Source organism: Zymoseptoria tritici, chromosome 13, assembly GCF_000219625.1.
Source record: "Zymoseptoria tritici IPO323 chromosome 13, whole genome shotgun sequence".
In the NCBI taxonomy this organism is placed as follows: Eukaryota; Fungi; Ascomycota; class Dothideomycetes; order Mycosphaerellales; family Mycosphaerellaceae; genus Zymoseptoria; species Zymoseptoria tritici.
The window spans coordinates 394,317-412,834 of record NC_018206.1 but is presented as its reverse complement, the minus strand read 5'-3'; the positions used below and the strand labels follow the sequence as shown (position 1 = coordinate 412,834).

Genomic DNA, 18,518 nt, shown 5'->3' with positions numbered 1-18,518 from the left:
GCCGGCGAATGGTGTCTGAAGCACATCGACCTCCCGGAGCTTCTCAGCGATTGCAATCCCTCCCTCGATCACGTCAACATCATGGCATATGATTTCGCGGGTGCATGGTCAAACGGGCAATCCGGCCACCACGCGCAGCTCCACGCCCCGTCAAATCCGCATAGCCGGAGACACTTCGAGGTCGAGCATCACGAGCAATTGCGAACCTTTGCTAGCTTGGAATGAACCACTCATCGTCCAGCAGTTGTCTCGCTGTTGGCCTGTCGCGATAGTCCAGCTTCATTATTCTCAAAATGAATTCTTTGTCCTCTTCGCTGATCTCGCGGTTGGTGATTCGAGAGAACGGCATGAGTGTCTCCGTAGGTGTACTGTCCATGAGCCAAATGAGAGCGCTTAGGCGGCGTTCGTCGGCAATTTCGTTGTAAGAGTGAGGAAATGGTCCGAAGAATTGATGGTGTCTTCTCAAGATCTCGATATCATACTGGTCGTCTTCAATCGAAACACCGGGACTGAAAATATGGAAACCGCCTCCATATATCAGGCTGATAAGCGTGGCGCCAAGCGACCATATGTCTGTTGACGTGGTCCATGGCACGCCAAGGCTCATTTCTGGGCTTCTGAAGATGGCTGTGCCCGCTGTTTCGCCATCTTTTGCGTATTCCGAGTCTTGGGATACTGTAGCTTCCAAGTCTGCCAACTGCACGTCGGTAATTCTTTGGCTGTCGGTTTCGTCGAAGTTCAGGAGGATGTTGCTGGGTTTCACGTCTGCGGGGTCGTTAATGGCAGCCCTCGGGCACGCGAGTCGGGCTTGCTCTGCTAACCGGTGTGCACAAAGCCATCTTCATGCAGGACTCGAAGAGCTTCCAAGACGCCTTTGCCAATGTGTTTTACCTCGGCTCGAGTAAGCTCTCTGTGGCCGAGAGTGTGCAGCAAGTCTTCATCGAGATGCTTGAGAATGAGCTTCAAGTCATTCTGCTCGTCTCCTTCGACCTCATCAAGCAAGGGTCGAACACGTGGTGTCTGCTCTTGGAATCGTAGAAGAACATCTCGCTCACTGCGTATACGCCAGTGGTCTGCGTACTTCAAAATGACATTTCGTTCGTGGTTGCAATCCCTGGATAATCTGTAAGTCCGATCGCGGCCCATACTGACATTTAGGTTACTACCTTATTTCTGATTCCTGATTCTCTAGAGCGGCCGAGACGCGACATGCGAGATAGGGCAATAGCTATTTCTACGTACGGAATAAACGACCTTATATACCGGCGCTCTCGAGGGTTTCTACCCGGACGATATTCCTTTCGTATATACTATTGCTATCGCTATTACTATCGCTGTTGCTATCGGTGTCGGGAAGCGATATTTCTTAGTATAATAGTAGTATATTCTATACTTCCTTCTCTCGCTTTATATGCGACTTCCTTTATACCGACAATAACAGTCTTTAGAAGGGAGAATATAAATATATATATATATAGTAAGGAAGTCCTACCCGCTACTTACTTCGATCTATATTATCGGCATTCTTATTATATGTTGTTACGCCGAGCTCCGATTCTTCGTACGCCGAGCTTTAATTCTTCGTAAAGGATTCTCGTATCTATACGAGCTTCGAGTATAAAAGGAAAATTGCGACGGCGACGGCGACGGCAATATCGACGTCGATAGTACCGGGAAAAGCAAAGTAGTATACGATACCTTAAGACGTAGGAAACGCCCGAAGAACATTATCTGTCGGGCGCGATAAGCTACTTCGAAGGCGAGGTTACTGCACCTGTTGTAACTTGACAAAAATGAGAATCGAGGTAGTAACCTAAATGTCACTATGGGCCGCGATCGTCCAGCCGGATGAGTCTGGGCACACAAGGAATGAGCATGCTTACGATGCCAGCCACACAGAAGCACCGAGCTGCTTGCAGATTGAGTAGCAGCCAACCTTCCCCTTGAGGATCTGCCCAATTTTCAGGGCAGCAGGCATGTTGTAAGATTCTGTGGTACACGACCCATCGTTGGACAATGTAAGATAGCAAGAGAAGACGCAGCGTAGGTTTCACATTGCTAGGCCGTGTGCTTGTTGATCAATAGACGATTGTACTAATGCTAATGTGCGGTGAGAAGGAAGTTGGAGTCGGATTTAGGGCTTGGCGTTTCCCGACCCTAATTGGGTCAGTTATGATACGACGGAGACAGTCGCTATGAAATGCCAGTTTGTGGCCAAGGCTGGGTTGAGAGGAGTGTTCTTTTGGACAGGAACAGCGGGTGCGGACGATGAGGAGCGCAGTCTCGTGGTCGCTGCAGTAAATGCTTCCTAAAGCACACCTGAGACGATCGTGGTATTGTACTGGCTAAAATGCAGGTGTATGACAGGAATTGACCTCATGTCCCAACGGTCTTCTCTTCGTCACCGATGTCTCTCGCAGTCTCATTCAGGTGATCATCGCCGACCGAAGGCGACCGCTCTGGTAACGACTCGGTCGATTTCGTCTGGTCTGGGAGCCCTGCAGGTGCCAGCTTCCCGCTCTTCTCCCCGTCCTCTGCAATAACCTGCCTCGTCTTGCCCCAGCCAAACGAGTCGATATTCTTGACCGAATAGCACAGCACAATCATTCTGCAGAACGGTCCAAAAAAGATGTAGATCAGCAAGCCTGTCCAGAATTGGAAGACTTCTTTCCAAGACTGTGCGTGCCACGCCGGGATACAAATGTAGTAGACGATCGGGACCAGCATGATGGATGTGATCGCAAGCAGCGTGGTCGAAGGGTGGACTATCAAAATGTCAGCCAGAGAACGTGTCGATGCAAATTTCTCATAACTCACCAACAATAGCATAAATAAAGCTGCCATAAGCCGCGAACACAAACGGCGTGAGAAACCAAGTCAAAGCGGATACAATGGAAAGAATCCGTTCGAACCACTGCATACCCGGTGCCCAGCAGAGAAGCCAGTCGTTACCAGTCGCACCGAGACTCCATCTCCGTCGTTGAGAGAGGTATACAGCCCAGGTGACGGGCACATCAGTGTATGCTTTGGCTCTCAGTGCCTGTCTGGTCTTGGACTCTGGTCGGGCCGTGAGCATATGGCACACATGATTCCGGTCCTCCGAGGCCGATGCTTGAATGTGTTTGAGTAATCCGTCCTTGAAGTCTGGGCATCTTCCGAACAGCTCCAACAGCACGCGGTCACCGCAGGTCTCCTCGCAGATTTTGAGGAGTTGGCAGGCGCCCGGCAAGCAGGACACTTTGTGGGTCACTCTACCCTGATGGAGTCGACGCAGGCATTGAGTGATGGTGTACTCCGTGTTCTGGTATAGTCGCCAGAAACCCCACAGTTTGTTCTTCCAGTCGACAGCAACGTAACCCGCCACACCCATGGTGCCTTTGAATCGACTGGTCTGAACGAGTTCGTAGGCACATTCGTCGGCAAAGACGGTGTCTGCGTCCATGCCGATGAGGTCGTCGACATGCTCGATGCCGGCGTCTTGGAGCATCCACGAAGCCATGGTATCGAAGTATTCTTGGTTCATAATAGTGGCAGGCTTCTCCTGTCGTCGGTTGAAGTTGTAGAGGAAAGAGCGGACTGCGATAAGGCCATCGCGCTTGCCTTGGTTCTGTTCCTTGACGATGCAGAAATATGGCAGAGACTTGTATCGCCCGCTCTGCACAGTGACATCCATCGGCCGGCTGTCCCATGCGGTATAACCCCCCGGAATGCGCTTGCGGAGTGTCCGATCCTTGAGGATATCGTCGAGCAGATAGTCTGCAGTGGTCTTCTCCATGCCAGGTCCACGTACTTTGCCGTCGCAGATGATAACGATCGCCTGTTTGTGATCGTCGACCTTCTGCTGCGCAATGAGCGAGTCCAGGGAACGAGTCAACTCTTCCTTGGTCTCGTTGTAGCAGGGAACAATGTAGACCAGAGACTCCGGGGTCTCGGGCGTGATCTTCTCTTCCGGTCGGATAGCAGTCCACGTCCGCTTGCAGATCAGGGAAATGATCATGACGACGTTCAGAGCGATAGCAGCCGAGATGATTGGCAGTATGACGTACCAGTATTGGGCAAAGTACCAGGTGAAGAAGATGAAGAAGCCGTTGAGCGATAGCTGTGTGCCCTGGAAGATGCGCTTGTGTAGTACGATCTTTCTTCGGCCACGCTTTGCGAGTGTGCCATCGACGTCGACCTGGCGAGGCTTGGCTGGTAGCTGAGTCGTCTGAAACGTGAATCGAGGTGACTGCGCTATTTCAGAAGCTTGCTGGAGGACGTGACTATTGATCATTTCGGTTGCCGGCTGGGTCGATGGAAGGGCTTGCGCTGGTGTAGCTTGAGCTTGTTCTGACTCTTGGACCTCCGTGATCTCGTCAACATCCGGGATCACTGGACGTGGCGTAGGCGTTGGGTGTTGCCACTTTCGTTCGGGATTCGTGATGCGCATGTCGAACCGTGTTGGAATCATCGTGTCGTTTAAGTGACATGATGCGGGCGGTGTGATCACAACGTCGCCCTCTTCCGATGTTCCTCCGCTCCAGCGAGCGTACCTTGTCGGGTCAGTCTCGGTTTGTACTTTCGAGCTCTCGGGGTCGAGCGATGGGGTGAGCGCAGGTGTGGGTGGAGACGACGAGCGGGACCTTGTAGTCGACGATAGATAGGAGTGAGTTCTCGACCAGAACGAGCGACGATCGACTGTGCTCGCATCTTGGCTAATGGTTCTGTTCGATGCGGAAGCCCGATGGAGGAGATGCACTGGCCGTTTGACAATGGGCAGCATCCGCCCAATATCGGCTTGCTCGATGACATCGTCTCCCTCTCGTTGGGACGATAGCGAGTCGCCTAGAGCTTGGGCTGGTAGCATTGGCGGCAGCTCTGTTCTGTGCTCCGACATGCTTCTGCGTTCTGTCTTTTGCCTTGTCTCGAGAGGAAGCGTGGTTGGGTGTGGACGTGCACGAGTCTGGGTCGCAAAGACGTATGAATGATCGCTCGGTCTTAAAGGAAAGCTTCTCAGCACGAGCAGAAGTAGGCAGGAGCGATGAGTTGGGACTTGTCGAAGAATCGTCGTCTGTCAGATGGTCCAAGTTGAATTGTCAATGTCCGGACCCCGGAAACCCACTCATATATCCTTGACAAGAGTGGCAACACGGCGGTCGCTGGAGCGAACTCATATGTGTGGCGTGATATTTGGTCGTACCACGCTTCTAGAAGCCGGCGACCGCGCATTGTTAAAGCGCTTCACGCAGGCTCAGCTGACCGACGTGATGGACACCGCACGGAGCGAGAAATGATCAGGAGAGCCAAGCGCTGGATTGATCGTGGCTGTCCTTGGTCGAGCAGCGCGAGCGCCCAAGTCACCAAGGCTCGTCGGCTTCCCCGAGAGCCAGAGTCAGCCTCAGAGGTCGTCTGTGGACACCCCACGATCTAGAATCAAGGTACCGAGATCTTAAGTCGACATGGCTCCGGAGGTACGCGAGCGGTGAGCTGACTGCATGCATTGCCTTATAAGGGAAAGATTGCAAGGCTACGTCCCGCCCGCGTGCCTTGAACGGGAAGTCAAGGAGGTGGTGCGAGTCGGAGATGTCCGTAGAGAAGTCCCCCCGTCGCTCTTGCGCTTGAATGCAATTGAACGGGGTGGCCGAGGACCTGCAGCGTGATAGCACACCCGAATGGCCGGCCTTGAGCCCGGACATAGACCTCGATGGCCTTCTCGCACGGAGGGCCGATGGTGCCCCTGACGGTACGACCAGAGGTGACAACGTTGATGTGCTGCCACGCTGTACGGACTAGGCTTTGCATACAGTGCCAAGCAAGGCTCGACCTTCCCTCGAAGGCATATTGGCTCGAGATCGCTTCATAGGACGGGCGGTACTTCTTGATTTCGGTCCACAGTCTGCACGGATGACCCTGCAGGGTCTGAACCTAGCCCAGATTTGTGCAGATGGGCGGTGGCCGGGCACGCTATGAGCCTGTAATTGTTCGTCAACCGCGCCACGTTACTGTTAGTGGAAGGCTCGTGGTGAGCGGTCTGCAGTGATGATCGCAGAAGATACCATTTCCAGGCATTGGACGAAATCACGGAATGAACAGGGATATATCCTGAAAGGCACGACCCGTCCACGTGTCCCTCCTCGAGCAGCCTTTCCAATCGAAGACAGATGGGGACGTGTTTGCAGCGCACTTCTCCGGGCCTCATTCGTTCTCGGCGGAGAATATTGTCATTTTCAAGGATGCTCGAGGCAATTCTGATGCGGTTTCCGGCATGCCGACAGGAACAAAGGAATGGAAAGCTCTCGTCAGCTCAAAGTGCGGCCATAATAAGGTTCTGGCGACTCAGCTGGATACTTGAGCTAAAAGTGCTTTAGACTCAACGCTACGAAGATCCTGCGGAGCTTTGTATGCGTATTGGCGGAGCTTATCGACTAGCGGAGGATGAATACCTCGGAGCATTCGTGCGTGGAGGTACGAGGAGCCGAGGACTTCAGTCCAGACCACTGCATGACATCAGGTCAGGAGTGAAGAAAGCACACTATCCCTCATCCGTAGCTTGCATGGGTGGATCTGAGCAGCACGACCCGGCTTTGAGGCTATACCGCCGGAGATACAAGCCCGGGGTTACCGACAGGCGCTTTTAGCTCCATTCACTACAGCGACGGCTCCGAGTCTGCCTGCGCAGCGGAAGCTGCTGGACAGGAGGATGTCAGCTTTCGTATGCCTTTAGTTCTCAGTTGTAGTAACAAGCACGAAGCGATTCGAAAAGGGATACTTACAAGCTCAGTTCCTGGGAAGTCATGATGCTCTTGACACGTTCAGCCATGTGCTGCGTGTCGTGGGGTCACGGGTGTCGTCAGCCGCCTGCGACCCACTGTACACAAACCCTCGCTGTTAGTTCATAACCTTATTTCTTTGGTATGTTCCAGACTGCTGCAAACGCCATCTCGAATCATGGGCTGACCGGAAGTAAGCCTGGAAGCTTGATGAGTTGGTTGGCAGCGCCCTGGTGGGCTGATCAGATGGAGGATTCCTGTAAAAGCTTAGCCTTTACACTGCAGGGTTAGACCAGCTTCATTAGTGCATTTGCATGTGAAAGAGAATCGGAAATTTCCAAGCCATGTCCGCGAAACGAACTGGCTAACGATGTTCCTTGTATACTAGTCCTGAGTTCCGAGCTAAAGTTCACTTCTTGCTTTCGGGACTGGAGCTGCCTCGAATCATGCATGGACCTCGCCCCAGAGCTCGGAGCCGCTCCAGCGACATTTGGAGCCTGAGCTTGTTGGAAAGACGCCCTCCTCACAGTTAGCAGAGTTCAACTTCGGGAACGATCCGAGGGCTCACCACTCGGCCTAGAATCAACGTCCAGGAGCTTGCGTGCCACCCCGTAGAAGCGGTAAGATTTAAATTGCGGACACCTTGTCATTGGTCCGGTTATGACCTTTCTTGTGCTGCAGATGCTGGAAAGCCACGTCCCGAGAGACGAATGAGCGTATGCTGTCGAGAAGACTTTGCGTAGCTGCATCGCAGCCTCAACGTGTCTCTTGCAGTAGCAGAGTCGAGCTAATTTATAATTAGTTCATCGACGCCTTGCACATGGCACTCGTGCGTAGCACACTGACAGTCCGCGTTGTTGGAAGCAGTGGCCGCTTGTAGTATGGCCGCTGGCGAGGCTCCTGGCGTGATCGGGGATGCCGAAGGTTCATTGGCCATATGTGCCCCTCTTCGGTCTCGCTGTCGCCGCGGTGGTAGTCTAGGCTTTAGTCGAGGCTGAACAGGTAGCAGACGCTCCTTGTAGTGAAGCTCCGAGCCGGGCTCATGGCGTGACCAGAGACGTTCAGTCTGCGTCGCTTCGGTCACCTCGTCTAGATGAGAGATGCAGGCGTTACGGTAGCGTGTCATGAGCGCTGACCCCTGTAATAGGCAGGGAGCAGAACCTCTTTGTGGTAAAGCTGTAGGCCAGACTTCTGGCGTGACCGGAGACGCCGAATATGCGTGCCTCCGCTCTCGCCACAGATGTAGTAGGTTCAGGCATCGATGGCATGGCACGATCCCTCTCGACTGAGCTGAGTATCCAGCAGCAAGTCCTTGTAGTATAGCTGCTGGTCAAGGCTTATGGCGTGACCGGAGACCCCGAAGGTCTTCGAGAAGCTTTGTCGAAAGTTTCTGCGCCTCTTCGGTCTCGCCGTCGACGTGGTAGGTCCAGGCATAGTTGTAGCGTGGGCTGATCGCTGGCGACTGGACTGGACATCTAGCAGCATCTCTTTGTGGTATAGCTGCTGGTCGGCCCATGGCGTGAGCGGAAGCAAGAGCAGGTTTGTTGAAGGCTTCTTGAAAGTTCTGCATCCCTTCGGCCTCGCCGTCGACGTGGCAGGTTCAGGCGCTGTTGCGGCGTGTGATGTGCGCCGGCGACTGAGCTGAACAGCAAGCCATCGGGACCGAATGCTCCTGTGCGTATTGCTTGCCCATACTCGCTGGCAATCTCGGATGAGGCATCGTGGTATCCATAAGAAGCGCTCGGATCGCCCCTGAAGTGATCACGAACAACATCATATTCGTCGTCTTCTTTCTCGTAGAGTCGAACGAATCTTCCTCATCGCTCTCCCGCTCTTCTTCGCCAGCTCTTCGTTACCACTCCTCTCTACCAGCGAAGCGCACCCAGACTTCTAGCTTCCTTCATCCTCCCACCACCCAAACTCTGCTGTGATGTCGACCACCATGGGTTACACTACTACGAGCTCGACCGTTTCGTACTCCTTGGACTGGCCAGAGGAAAAACGACGCAAGTCATGCTCTGTGATCGTATCACCTCGATCCCACCAACACCAGTCATGGGTGCCCGTGGTAGCTCCGCCCAGCCCGCCAGCGACACCGCCCGAGCTGATCGACGCCAACGTGGAACCGTCGAGTTATTTCGATGAGCCTGCGTTTCGGTCCTTCCCAGGTGTCACGGTCGCTGTCATTGGCACAGGCTATGTTGGACTTCACCTCGTGGAGGCTTTCTCGACGGCGTACGACGTTCTTGCGTTCGACATCTCGGAGCACCGCATCCAGGAGATCCAATCTACCGTGGCAAGCCATGTCAAGTGTACATCGGACCCAAGCCAGCTCCGTAATGCGACTCATTTCATGGTCTCGGTCAGCACCATTCTCAACCAGGGAGATCATCAATCGACCATCGACATCTCCTGTATTCAATCAGCCACCCAGATGATCGCAAAGTACGCCCGGCCGGGCTCCACCGTCATTATTGAGAGCTCTGTCGCCGTTGGAATGACACGCACACTTCTCGAGCCTCTGATGAAGGACAAGTCGCTACGTTGTGGCATGTCGCCGGAGCGCGTTGATCCGGGACGTACGTATCCGGCCTATGACAGCATTCCGAAAATTATCTCTGGTCTTGACGAGGAATCGCTCACCTCGATCAAAGATCTCTACTCCCGAGTGTTCCAAAATCTGGTTCCGGTTTCCAAGCCCGAGGTAGCGGAGATGACAAAACTGTAAGTAAATTCCAGTGAGCACGGCATTCAGCCTTGTCTCGAAGCTAGCACTCCCGATCAGGAGACGTCTGAGACCTGTACTGACACCTATTTCCCGCTGTCAGGTACGAGAACTGCCAGCGCATGATGTGCATTGCCTACGCCAACGAGATGGCCGACGCCTGCCACACGCTCTCGAGCAGCACACTCGCGGGAAAGGATGGAGTTACAGTCGAGATCAACCCATGGGAGGTCGCAGACGCTGCCGCCACGAAGCCCTTTGGCTACATGCCATGTTATCCTTCCCTCGGAGTCGGAGGTCACTGCATCCCCGTCAACCCTTACTACCTCCTCTCAACCGCCGAGTTCCCCTTGCTCGAAAAGTGTACGAAGAGCATGGCCGAGCGACCTTCTCGGATAGGCGATCGTGTCATGGAAAGACTGAGCGTCCAGGGAACACACCAATCGGAGAACCGAGCAGCAAGAATCCTGGTTGTTGGGATGGGTTTCAAGCGTGGACAATCAGTCATGTCGCATTCGCCGGGCAAGGCATTGGCAGTGCACTTGCTCAGCGCATACGACGTATACTTGGAGTATGCGGATCCGTTGGTGGAGCAGAGTGCCGTGTCTTTCGCGCCACGCTTCGATAATCCATGGAGCGAAGAGCAGTTGAGCCGCTTTGATGCCATCATCGTTGCGGTGGATCAGCCAGGCTATGATTATGAGGTTCTTGACCGGCTACAAGGCACGCATGTCGAGTGGTTCTGCCGGCGATGAACATGACTTTGGGCAGGGCGCAGGCGTTCTGGTGGTGCTTCGGCGAGGCGTACATCTTGCGTTGAAGTTCCGGGCCAATGTCCTTCCTTCCATTCTTCTCGTCTCAAGCTTCAGTGTCGGGATCGTACGTCGTATTCGAATCAATCGCAGCTTGCAGCCATCCGATGTAGCACGCAGGGCAGGAAGCTGCGAAGATGCCGGCCGACCCGCCTGTTGGTGCCTGAGGCTTGAATCCCCAGAATCAGGCAGAAGCTAAGGCATCAACAATCAAAGAACGAGAAGACGGGAAGCTTCTATCACTCTTCGCTGCTCACCCTCGTCTGAGGTACCTCATCTCAACATGGTGCTTCGCAGTGATCGCAGGACCGTGACAGTCATCCGCCCGACAGATGCCCGGCATCCGTGGCCGAATATCAGTACACCAGGTACTCAGGCGAGATCGGTCCTGCAGGATTCTCGAGTGCAACAAGCTGTCGATGGGGCTAGCTTCCCACCAGGGGGAGTCCCATACAAGCCTGGCTTCTACGCTCGCCCTCAAAGCTCACTCATCCCTCTCATTCCTCTCGTCACTTCAGTCGAGCAAGATCGCTCTCGAAGTTCAATCAACAGCTCATCATGTCGACCGATGCTGCAACAGCTTGGTCCGCCGCCGCCAATAGCTACGTCGATCACATCGCTCAAGCAACTAGTCAAGGCGGCGAGGCTCTGACCGAGCTGGTAGAATCCCTTCACCCGTTTGACAAGGACTCGAAGGTCCTAGACTCTGGAGCTGGGAATGGTGCTCTCACAAGTCTGCTGGCTCCGAGGTGTTCTGATATGTAAGTCTACCAGCCCATCAAAAGCACCATCATGAGCACCGCAACACCTTGTATGGTCGAAGCGATGACCTATGCCCTGATCCTTTCAACAGGTCCATCACAGTAACCGGCATCGCTTCTTGAATGCTCTCCAACCTACAGTCCCGCAAGATTTCCAACGTGACTACTTCTATCCTCGACGCTTCCCGGGACCACGTTTCTCAAGGTGTCCAGTCCGAATCCTTCACGCATACCCTCAGCACTTTCCTCCTTCAATTCCTGCCCGACCCTCAACACACCGTCAATGAAATGCACCGCCTCCTTGCTTTAGACGGAGTATTCGGCTCCACAATCTGGTCCAAAGCTAAATCGCCGAACCCTGGAACAAAGTGTGCTCCAACCTCGACTCGACGTTCGAACCCAACGATGTCGCTTTTGCTGTCGCGTGGGGAAGCTGCGAGGACTTGGAGCAGGGCTTGAAGAAAGCAGGCTTCGTAGATGTGAGGAGTTAGGAGAGGAAGATTGTCATGCACTTTGAGAGCGCGGAGGCGTTCGCGGAGTACTGGTTGAAAGGAGGTAATCCGGCGCTGCTCAGGTGGTCGGCTACGTGGAAGGGCGAGAGGGACGATGTTCGTGAGGAGCTGGTGAGGGCCATGAGGGAGGAGTTCAGAAACGGAAGAATGGAGATGGTCGCTGCTAGTGTGGTCGGCAGGAAGGTGTGATGACTGGCGCGGTCCGTGTTCTGATCGGGAAGAGATGACTCGCAAAGCAAACTAAAGGAGTAGACCATGAAACTGAGAGAAGGCGTCCGATATGCCCATTGTCACGACCGCCATCTGCGCCAAAGTCAGAGAACTGCCACGCCGCATTACTAGACATCGACGACTTACCAAAGCCAAATCCGTTCCCTCCGTGACTTTGACCTCCCAAATTGGCGGCGTGACTTTGAATTGACTCAGAAACCCGGCCGACATATTCGTACATCTCACCGTACCCACAACAACCTTGTCAGTTACCCGCACGATGTCCAAATTCGCCCACCAAAAGTCTTTGGCAACGATAGTGAGTTCTGGCTCGGCCTTGTCCGGACCGAAAGTCACGTCCGAAATGTGCGGTCGAGCCCAGCTATACCGTAGCTTGAGCAGCACTTTCTCAGCCGGATCAGTCAGGACCCAGCCTTCGCTTTTGCGGAGTTTGTTGCGCTGAAGATGGAAGAGGAGGGTGCCGTTGTAGTCTGAGATTGTGCGGTATTTCCCTGCGATGCGTGTTTCGGCGGTGAAAAGAAGTGTAGAGGTCTGTTCTGCTCCTTCTTCTTGTTGTTTGCTGATTGTAAATCCTCGCCCGGTGTTCTTGAACCAAGACCAGTACTTTTGTTCTACTATTAGTGTGGTGGCGGTTGTGGTGACATGTTCTTGAAGGAGAAACGGGGTCGTCATTTTGTGCTTTGAAAGAGTGTACTGTTGGTTGAGGAGGCAGTGGGAATATGGAAGACGCGCTCAACGGCTACCGTGCTTGAGTTGTCGCGCAGTGGTTCACCTCGGTGTAGCGAATGCCACTTGCGATTCGGCGGTAAAGTCCGCCGCTTGCAAACTCTCCGAACATGCCTATTTCGACGCTTCCTTTCATGAGCATGTAATGGTTGGCTCTCCGCTGCTCGAAATTGTTCTGGCTGAGATGGAGGCTGCAGATGGAACTCTTCGATACTGCGTACATGTTACTCTTCCGTCGAGTGACCAGAACAGTGTTGACTGTCGGTCCTGATAGCAGACTCAATCGAAATTGACAGCCAGCCGACCACTATCTTCATGTCCCCGCCGACCGCAGCATCCACTGGGCCTCTGGATGCGGGCAAAGCTGAACAGTCAATCTCGAGAGTCTCAGAAGTGGGATGCTCGCGGCATCTTGAGCTAGACGTCCCTGATCGTCTTGAGGCTCCGGTTCATCAGTAGACTCTTGGTACCAGGAAGATGATGGCAACTGCGGTGACGTGTGGAGCGCAGAGGTATCGCAGTCAAGATGCGGCGGTGGGAATAGCTGCGAACGGGAACGTCGAAACTGGTATCCCTGGTTGTGAGTGAGGAGAAGTGGTCACATGCATTTTAGCGCTATTCTGGAAATGGTTAGACCGGCCCGCCCTCTCCTGATGTCCAGATTTCTCCTTCTCTTACACGTCGACATGATCAGGCCAGCATCACCATCGACAACATCATTGACAGCACGCATCCATCAGCTTCCGCCAAGTGATTGCGGTGTCCATCATCTCGCAACACAATATGATCGAGCGGTGCCTAGACCACGAAGCACACGACAGCTTGCTCGGAGTCCCAGACCACCCGCATGTACCCCAGACAGACTTCTCCGCACGTGGCGTCAACCACCTACGCTAGGAGCTCCAAGGAGCCAATGCCGACCTCACCTATTGGCGGGAACATGTACTGCGCGCCAGGTACCTGACCTCACCTCGTGCCGCCTGGGCTGCGTCCGGATGTCTTCTGCCGCTTGGCGGAGGACAAGGAGCAGGATGGTTAGTGCTGAAAGGTGCTTTCGATTTGACAGCTGGTGAGACCTCCGTGGTTACCTACACACGAGAGTCAACCAAGCTGCTCAGGATATCAGCTGAGCTTGAAGCCGGCTACAGCTACTCAAACTCCACGTGGAGCTTTGTGGCGTTCAAGCTAAGCGAACGCATGGTCGCAGATCTAGCCCCAGTCGTAGATCAGATGAGGCGGTTTCGTGCATCCCGTTGAACCCCCGAAGGATATACGTACCGGTACCGACCTTCTGGACGCGCCGAATGCGAGTCGCACCTGTCGAGTTCGGAAAGTCATGCCCTGGCCGTGCGAACGGCCTGCTAGCATAGCTGAGCGCAGAATCTACCCCAGAATCTGGATCTTGGAAGGTTTGGCAACCCCTCCTCAGTAGGGCTATGTTATGTAGAAATGCGGGGAGATGGTGGTTAAAGAGGATGTGATTCCCTGCTCGTTTGTGAGGTTGTTCGATCCCCTGTTCACATCTTTCCTCTCTTCCAAATCCGCTGCCATCTCTTCAGTCATGGCATCGTACGAGAACGAGAAGGGCACTCATGAAGCCATCGAGCGTGTAGATACGCACTCTTCGAACGAGGACAATGCTCATCGCTACCCTCTGGAGAAGACGGAGACCCACGAGACCATCGCTGCCGTAGACATCGACAACAATCAAGCCTTCAAGGGCGATGACAGCGATGGCAAGGTCCAGTGGACTGCGAAGAAGCTTCTCGCAGCAGCATCCTTATCCATGCTGTACACCGGTATGATGTTCAGTCTGCCACAGCGATCGTGCAACTTCTGACTGATATATGTGTCACACAGGCTCCCAAATCCCTCTCTACTTCGTCGGCGGAACTCTTTCCTACATATCCGCAGATATCGGAGGAGCCGACGTCATCGGCTGGCTCCCCGTTGCCAACACCCTTGCCATTGCCTCCGTGGCACCCTTCGTCGGCTACCTTCAAGATTTGTTCGGCAAACGCTACATCTCGCTCTTCGGCGCTCTGCTGCTTTGCGTGGGATGTGTCGTGCTGGGCACCGCTCACAGTCTCGGTCCTGCTTTGGTGGGCATGGCCATGGCTGGCGGTGGCGCGGGTATTGGAGAGTTGACAGGTCTGGCTGGGTAAGTTGAATGTGAATTGTAATGGCAGGAATCGGCTGACCCTTTCCAGCCTCGCGGAGACAGTGCCCGTCAAGCAGAGAGGCTACTCTTTGGCCGTCCTCACCGCGTTTGTCTTGCCATTCTGCCCATATGTGATGTACAGCGAGATGTTCTGTACTCGTGGGTCGAACCCAACTTGGAGATGGGGCATCTGGATTTCTCTCATCTACAACGGCATCACCTTCCTCGGGCTTGCTACATGCTACTTCCCAATCAATCATCCGCGAGCTGCTGGCCTTAGCACGTGGGATGTCATGAAGAAGATAGATATTGTTGGTGGTCTGTTGTCCATCATCGGACTGACTTTGTTGTAAGTCTCTCCCAATTGCTGCTCACTAATTTCAATTGACAAAATTCAGCCTTGTCGCCCTCCAAGCCGGTGGCTACACCCACGCCTGGACCTCCGCATACACCCTCTGCTTACTCCTCATCGGCATTGGCCTTCTCGCCGTCTTCATCGTCTGGGAAGTCAAAGTCGCTCGCCATCCTATCATTCCCAAGGAACTTTTCCTCGGCCAGCGAGTTGTCGCTCCAGCCTTCGCAGTTGCCTTCGTCGCTGGCATGAACTTCTTCTCTCTGCTTAACTTCTGGCCATTGACCATCTCCAACGTCTGGAATCCAGACCCCGTACAGATCGGAATCCGCGGTATTCCAGTCGGTATGGCAACTGCGGTTGGCGCCATCTTCTGGAACGCTCTCCTGTCTTACTGGAAGGGCGGCGCCAAGTGGGTTCTGCTCATCGCTTCAGGCATGTTGACAGCCTTCGGAGGCAGTCTTGCGTGCTTGAATCCCACCAACTCCGCCACCGTTGTCACCTTGGCCAGTTTCGCTGCATTCGGTCTCGGAGGTGTCATCGTCCCAGCAGCTACTGTTGCCATGATCGCTGCTCCGGATGCGCTCATCACTACATGTGCTGCGCTATCGCTGTCCGTCAGAGCTGTCGGTGTAAGTTGTCCTGCTTGGCTTCTGTTCTCGACCATTGCTGACTGACAATACTAGGGCTCCATCGGCTACTCCATCTACTTCTCCATCTTCTCCAAGAGACTCCGCACCAAGCTTCCTGTGCTCGTTGCCGGCTACGCCATCAAGAGCGGTCTGCCAGCCTCCAGCGCCGAGGCCTTCGTTGGCACCTTCCTCACTACGCCGACCAAGATCGCCTCCATTCCCGGAGTCACTCTGGAGGTCATCGATGGTGCCAAGCTCGGCGCCCAGTGGGCTTATGCTGAGGGCCTGAGCCTTGTCTGGTGAGTTGTGATGCCACTGCTATATCTTCATTGTGCTGGACTGACATGTCGATGCAGGTACACGAGCATTGCATTCGGACTTTGCGCGATGGTCTGTTCTCTCCTCATTCCCAACACTAAGAAGTTCGAGACAAACAGAGTTGCGGTCGATTTGCACTAGATCAGTGATTGGATCTTTACATGATTCCGAAGCCGTCGGATCAATATGATGCGACAGCGTTCATGCTGAGTTGAATTATTGATTGATGTGATTATGTCCCTCACTCATCTTAGTAACACGACTTTGCACTTGAATGCCGCAGCAAGCGTTGCCGAGAATGCAGATCTTGAAGGAACGAAGCACATCCACCGCACCGGGAATAGCCACAACATTACCCCTCACGTGGAGCCGAAAGTATACCTCATGTACACAACTTGAGACAACATCAACATTCACACAGTGTAGCATTCGGACTACCTTCAGTCTACTATATACAACAATCATGGCTACAAGACGATGTCTGACACCGCTTCGCAGCGATGCTGCAGCTTCGAGATACATGTCCGCTCGACCTGCTGCGACCATAGCCAGACATTCGAGAACACAACCACACCGCAACTTCGCCACGCCATCTTCAAATACAAAAAGCCCGGCACACGTTCCACCGGTGATGATCTCGCCAGAGTACGCTTTGACACCACTATCGCCGTCCATCGGCGCTTCAATCTCATCCCTCCCCTTGGACAAACCCCTTTCATCCTCTCTCATATCCTCCCTCCGCTCCGCCCTCCTGAATCACAACATCCTCCTCTTCAATCAAAGAGAACCCCTCACACCCCCTCAATTCGTTTCATTCGCCTCTCAATTCGGCCAACCGATCGAATACCCCTTCGTAACCGGCATCCCCAACCATCCCGAAGTCATCGAAGTCTCCAAAAAAGCCACTGACACAGGTTCAAACTTTGGCGGCGTCTGGCATTCCGACACAACGTACTTATCGGACCCACCAATGGGGACTCTGCTGCAAGCACTGGAGATCCCACCCTTCGGCGGCGGCGACACGATGTTCGCGAATCAGTACGCCGCGTATGAGTCGCTCTCGCCAGCACTGAAGGGCATTCTGGATGGCCTCAAATGTATTCAGTCAAGCGCCAAGGCAGATACGACGAAGACTCGAGAGGACCGAGTTAAAGACTCTGGCAAAGGAAGTGGAGACTTGGAAGAAGTGCATCCCGTCGTGCGTACGCATCCTGAAACAGGGCGCAAAGCGCTGTACGTCAACGTAGCGCACACGACGAGATTTGAGGGTTGGACGGAAGAGGAGAGTAGAGGACTGTTGGAGTTCTTGTGGAAGATGCAAGTGAGGATGGAGTTCACGTGTCGGGTGAGGTGGCGGCCGGGTATGATTGCATTCTGGGACAATCGGTGTACGCTGCATTATCCGCTGAATGATTATCATGGGTATGCGAGGAGGATGCATCGGATTACGCTGGCGGGTGATCGGCCGAGATAGTAGGAGGAGGGAATTTGAACGCACTTCGCTCCTTCCCAAACTGCTTCGCAGGCTGAGGAGACCTGTCCAAGCTGACTTTGCCGAATTGCCGTCGTACTAGACTGCTTGCATGTGTGAAGTCTCTGTTCAAGCTACTGGGCCAAAAGTCGATCCACTTGGAGACCTATTGTGTGCGTACCATGCATACAATTCACTCAACGCACTCGGCGCTCTTCGAGTGTCACATGCAGACATCCGCACTTTCAGCAGGGATCCTCGCTAGCGCCTCTCCAAACGACTTCAGCGTCAAACATCGCAAACGCCGCGCTTTGTTCACCACAACAACATCACTCTCTCCATCTCTCTCAATCATCCTCACTAGATGCCCTCCTTCTCAAACCTCATCAAAATGTTCAAAGCCAACACCCTCAGCGCATCGACGAAGTCGGACTTCTCAGCAGACCTCGCGGCTCTGGGTTTCCACTTCACCGCCAATGGCACACTGCGCAACATCGAAACCGGCAAGCCATTCGACTTCCACCACACCAACGACGAGCGCACCAACCAGATGCGCAAGGAAGCCGTCCAGCAAGCCGTGCGCGAACACGTTCTCCAAGTCTTGCGCACCAAGTACAACATCCACGAGTACTACCTCACGCCTGAGAATGAGGTCCTGAAGGACAAGCCAAAGTCGGCGCACGTGCCGATTCTTATGACTGAGGTAAGCGAAATCGTGAACAGACGTGATGTGATTGTGTATGTCGGGGAGGAGACGCAGGAGATGGGTATCTGGGCTTGGCGGATGCTGCGGGACGAGGGATTCTTGAGCAAGGGCACGGCGATCGGTTTGGCGGAGGAGGCGGCGGGATGGGGAACGACTCTGAAGAGTTTCGGCGAGACCGAGCATGCCGACTATGCCGGGTTTCAGATCCAGGTCGAAGAGGTGAAGGTAAGAGCTCCGATCGAGTCTGGTGTGGATTGCTTTTTCTAACGCAATGTAGGGCGACCCGACTCCAGGCTTGATGATTCTCAATCCTGCGGAATTGTGCTATTCTCCAAGCCTCAACAAGGCCATGACCCTCGTCG

General features: G+C 54.0%; 6 protein-coding genes across 6 annotated transcripts; 3 read left to right on the top strand and 3 right to left on the bottom strand.

The window, feature by feature from the left end:
- Positions 1-211: 211 nt before the first annotated feature.
- MYCGRDRAFT_51425 (uncharacterized protein) lies at positions 212-1,978 on the bottom strand (the record flags this gene model as incomplete). Its single annotated transcript, XM_003847514.1, has 3 exons — positions 212-765; positions 822-1,114; positions 1,884-1,978. 3 exons carry the CDS (start codon positions 1,976-1,978, stop codon positions 212-214), a joined length of 942 nt encoding a protein of 313 aa, XP_003847562.1.
- Positions 1,979-2,376: 398 nt separating this feature from the next.
- On the bottom strand, positions 2,377-4,273 carry MYCGRDRAFT_51574 (uncharacterized protein; the record flags this gene model as incomplete). The annotated part of the gene is made up of 2 exons (XM_003847513.1): positions 2,377-2,765; positions 2,818-4,273. The coding sequence occupies 2 exons, from the start codon at positions 4,271-4,273 to the stop codon at positions 2,377-2,379; spliced, it is 1,845 nt and encodes a 614-aa protein (XP_003847561.1).
- Positions 4,274-8,691: 4,418 nt separating this feature from the next.
- MYCGRDRAFT_51271 (uncharacterized protein) lies at positions 8,692-10,229 on the top strand (the record flags this gene model as incomplete). Its single annotated transcript, XM_003847738.1, has 2 exons — positions 8,692-9,473; positions 9,578-10,229. 2 exons carry the CDS (start codon positions 8,692-8,694, stop codon positions 10,227-10,229), a joined length of 1,434 nt encoding a protein of 477 aa, XP_003847786.1.
- A 1,087-nt stretch (positions 10,230-11,316) lies between these two features.
- On the bottom strand, positions 11,317-12,462 carry MYCGRDRAFT_97333 (uncharacterized protein; the record flags this gene model as incomplete). The annotated part of the gene is made up of 2 exons (XM_003847512.1): positions 11,317-11,667; positions 11,917-12,462. The coding sequence occupies 2 exons, from the start codon at positions 12,460-12,462 to the stop codon at positions 11,317-11,319; spliced, it is 897 nt and encodes a 298-aa protein (XP_003847560.1).
- A 1,603-nt stretch (positions 12,463-14,065) lies between these two features.
- MYCGRDRAFT_77762 (putative major facilitator superfamily transporter) lies at positions 14,066-16,120 on the top strand (the record flags this gene model as incomplete). The annotated part of the gene is made up of 6 exons (XM_003847739.1): positions 14,066-14,315; positions 14,377-14,677; positions 14,727-15,026; positions 15,076-15,661; positions 15,716-15,960; positions 16,018-16,120. 6 exons carry the CDS (start codon positions 14,078-14,080, stop codon positions 16,118-16,120), a joined length of 1,773 nt encoding a protein of 590 aa, XP_003847787.1.
- A 667-nt stretch (positions 16,121-16,787) lies between these two features.
- Positions 16,788-17,447, top strand: MYCGRDRAFT_15571 (uncharacterized protein; the record flags this gene model as incomplete). The annotated part of the gene is made up of 1 exon (XM_003847740.1): positions 16,788-17,447. A coding segment is annotated over one exon (660 nt), but the record flags the coding sequence as incomplete, so codon positions are not given.
- Positions 17,448-18,518: the final 1,071 nt, after the last annotated feature.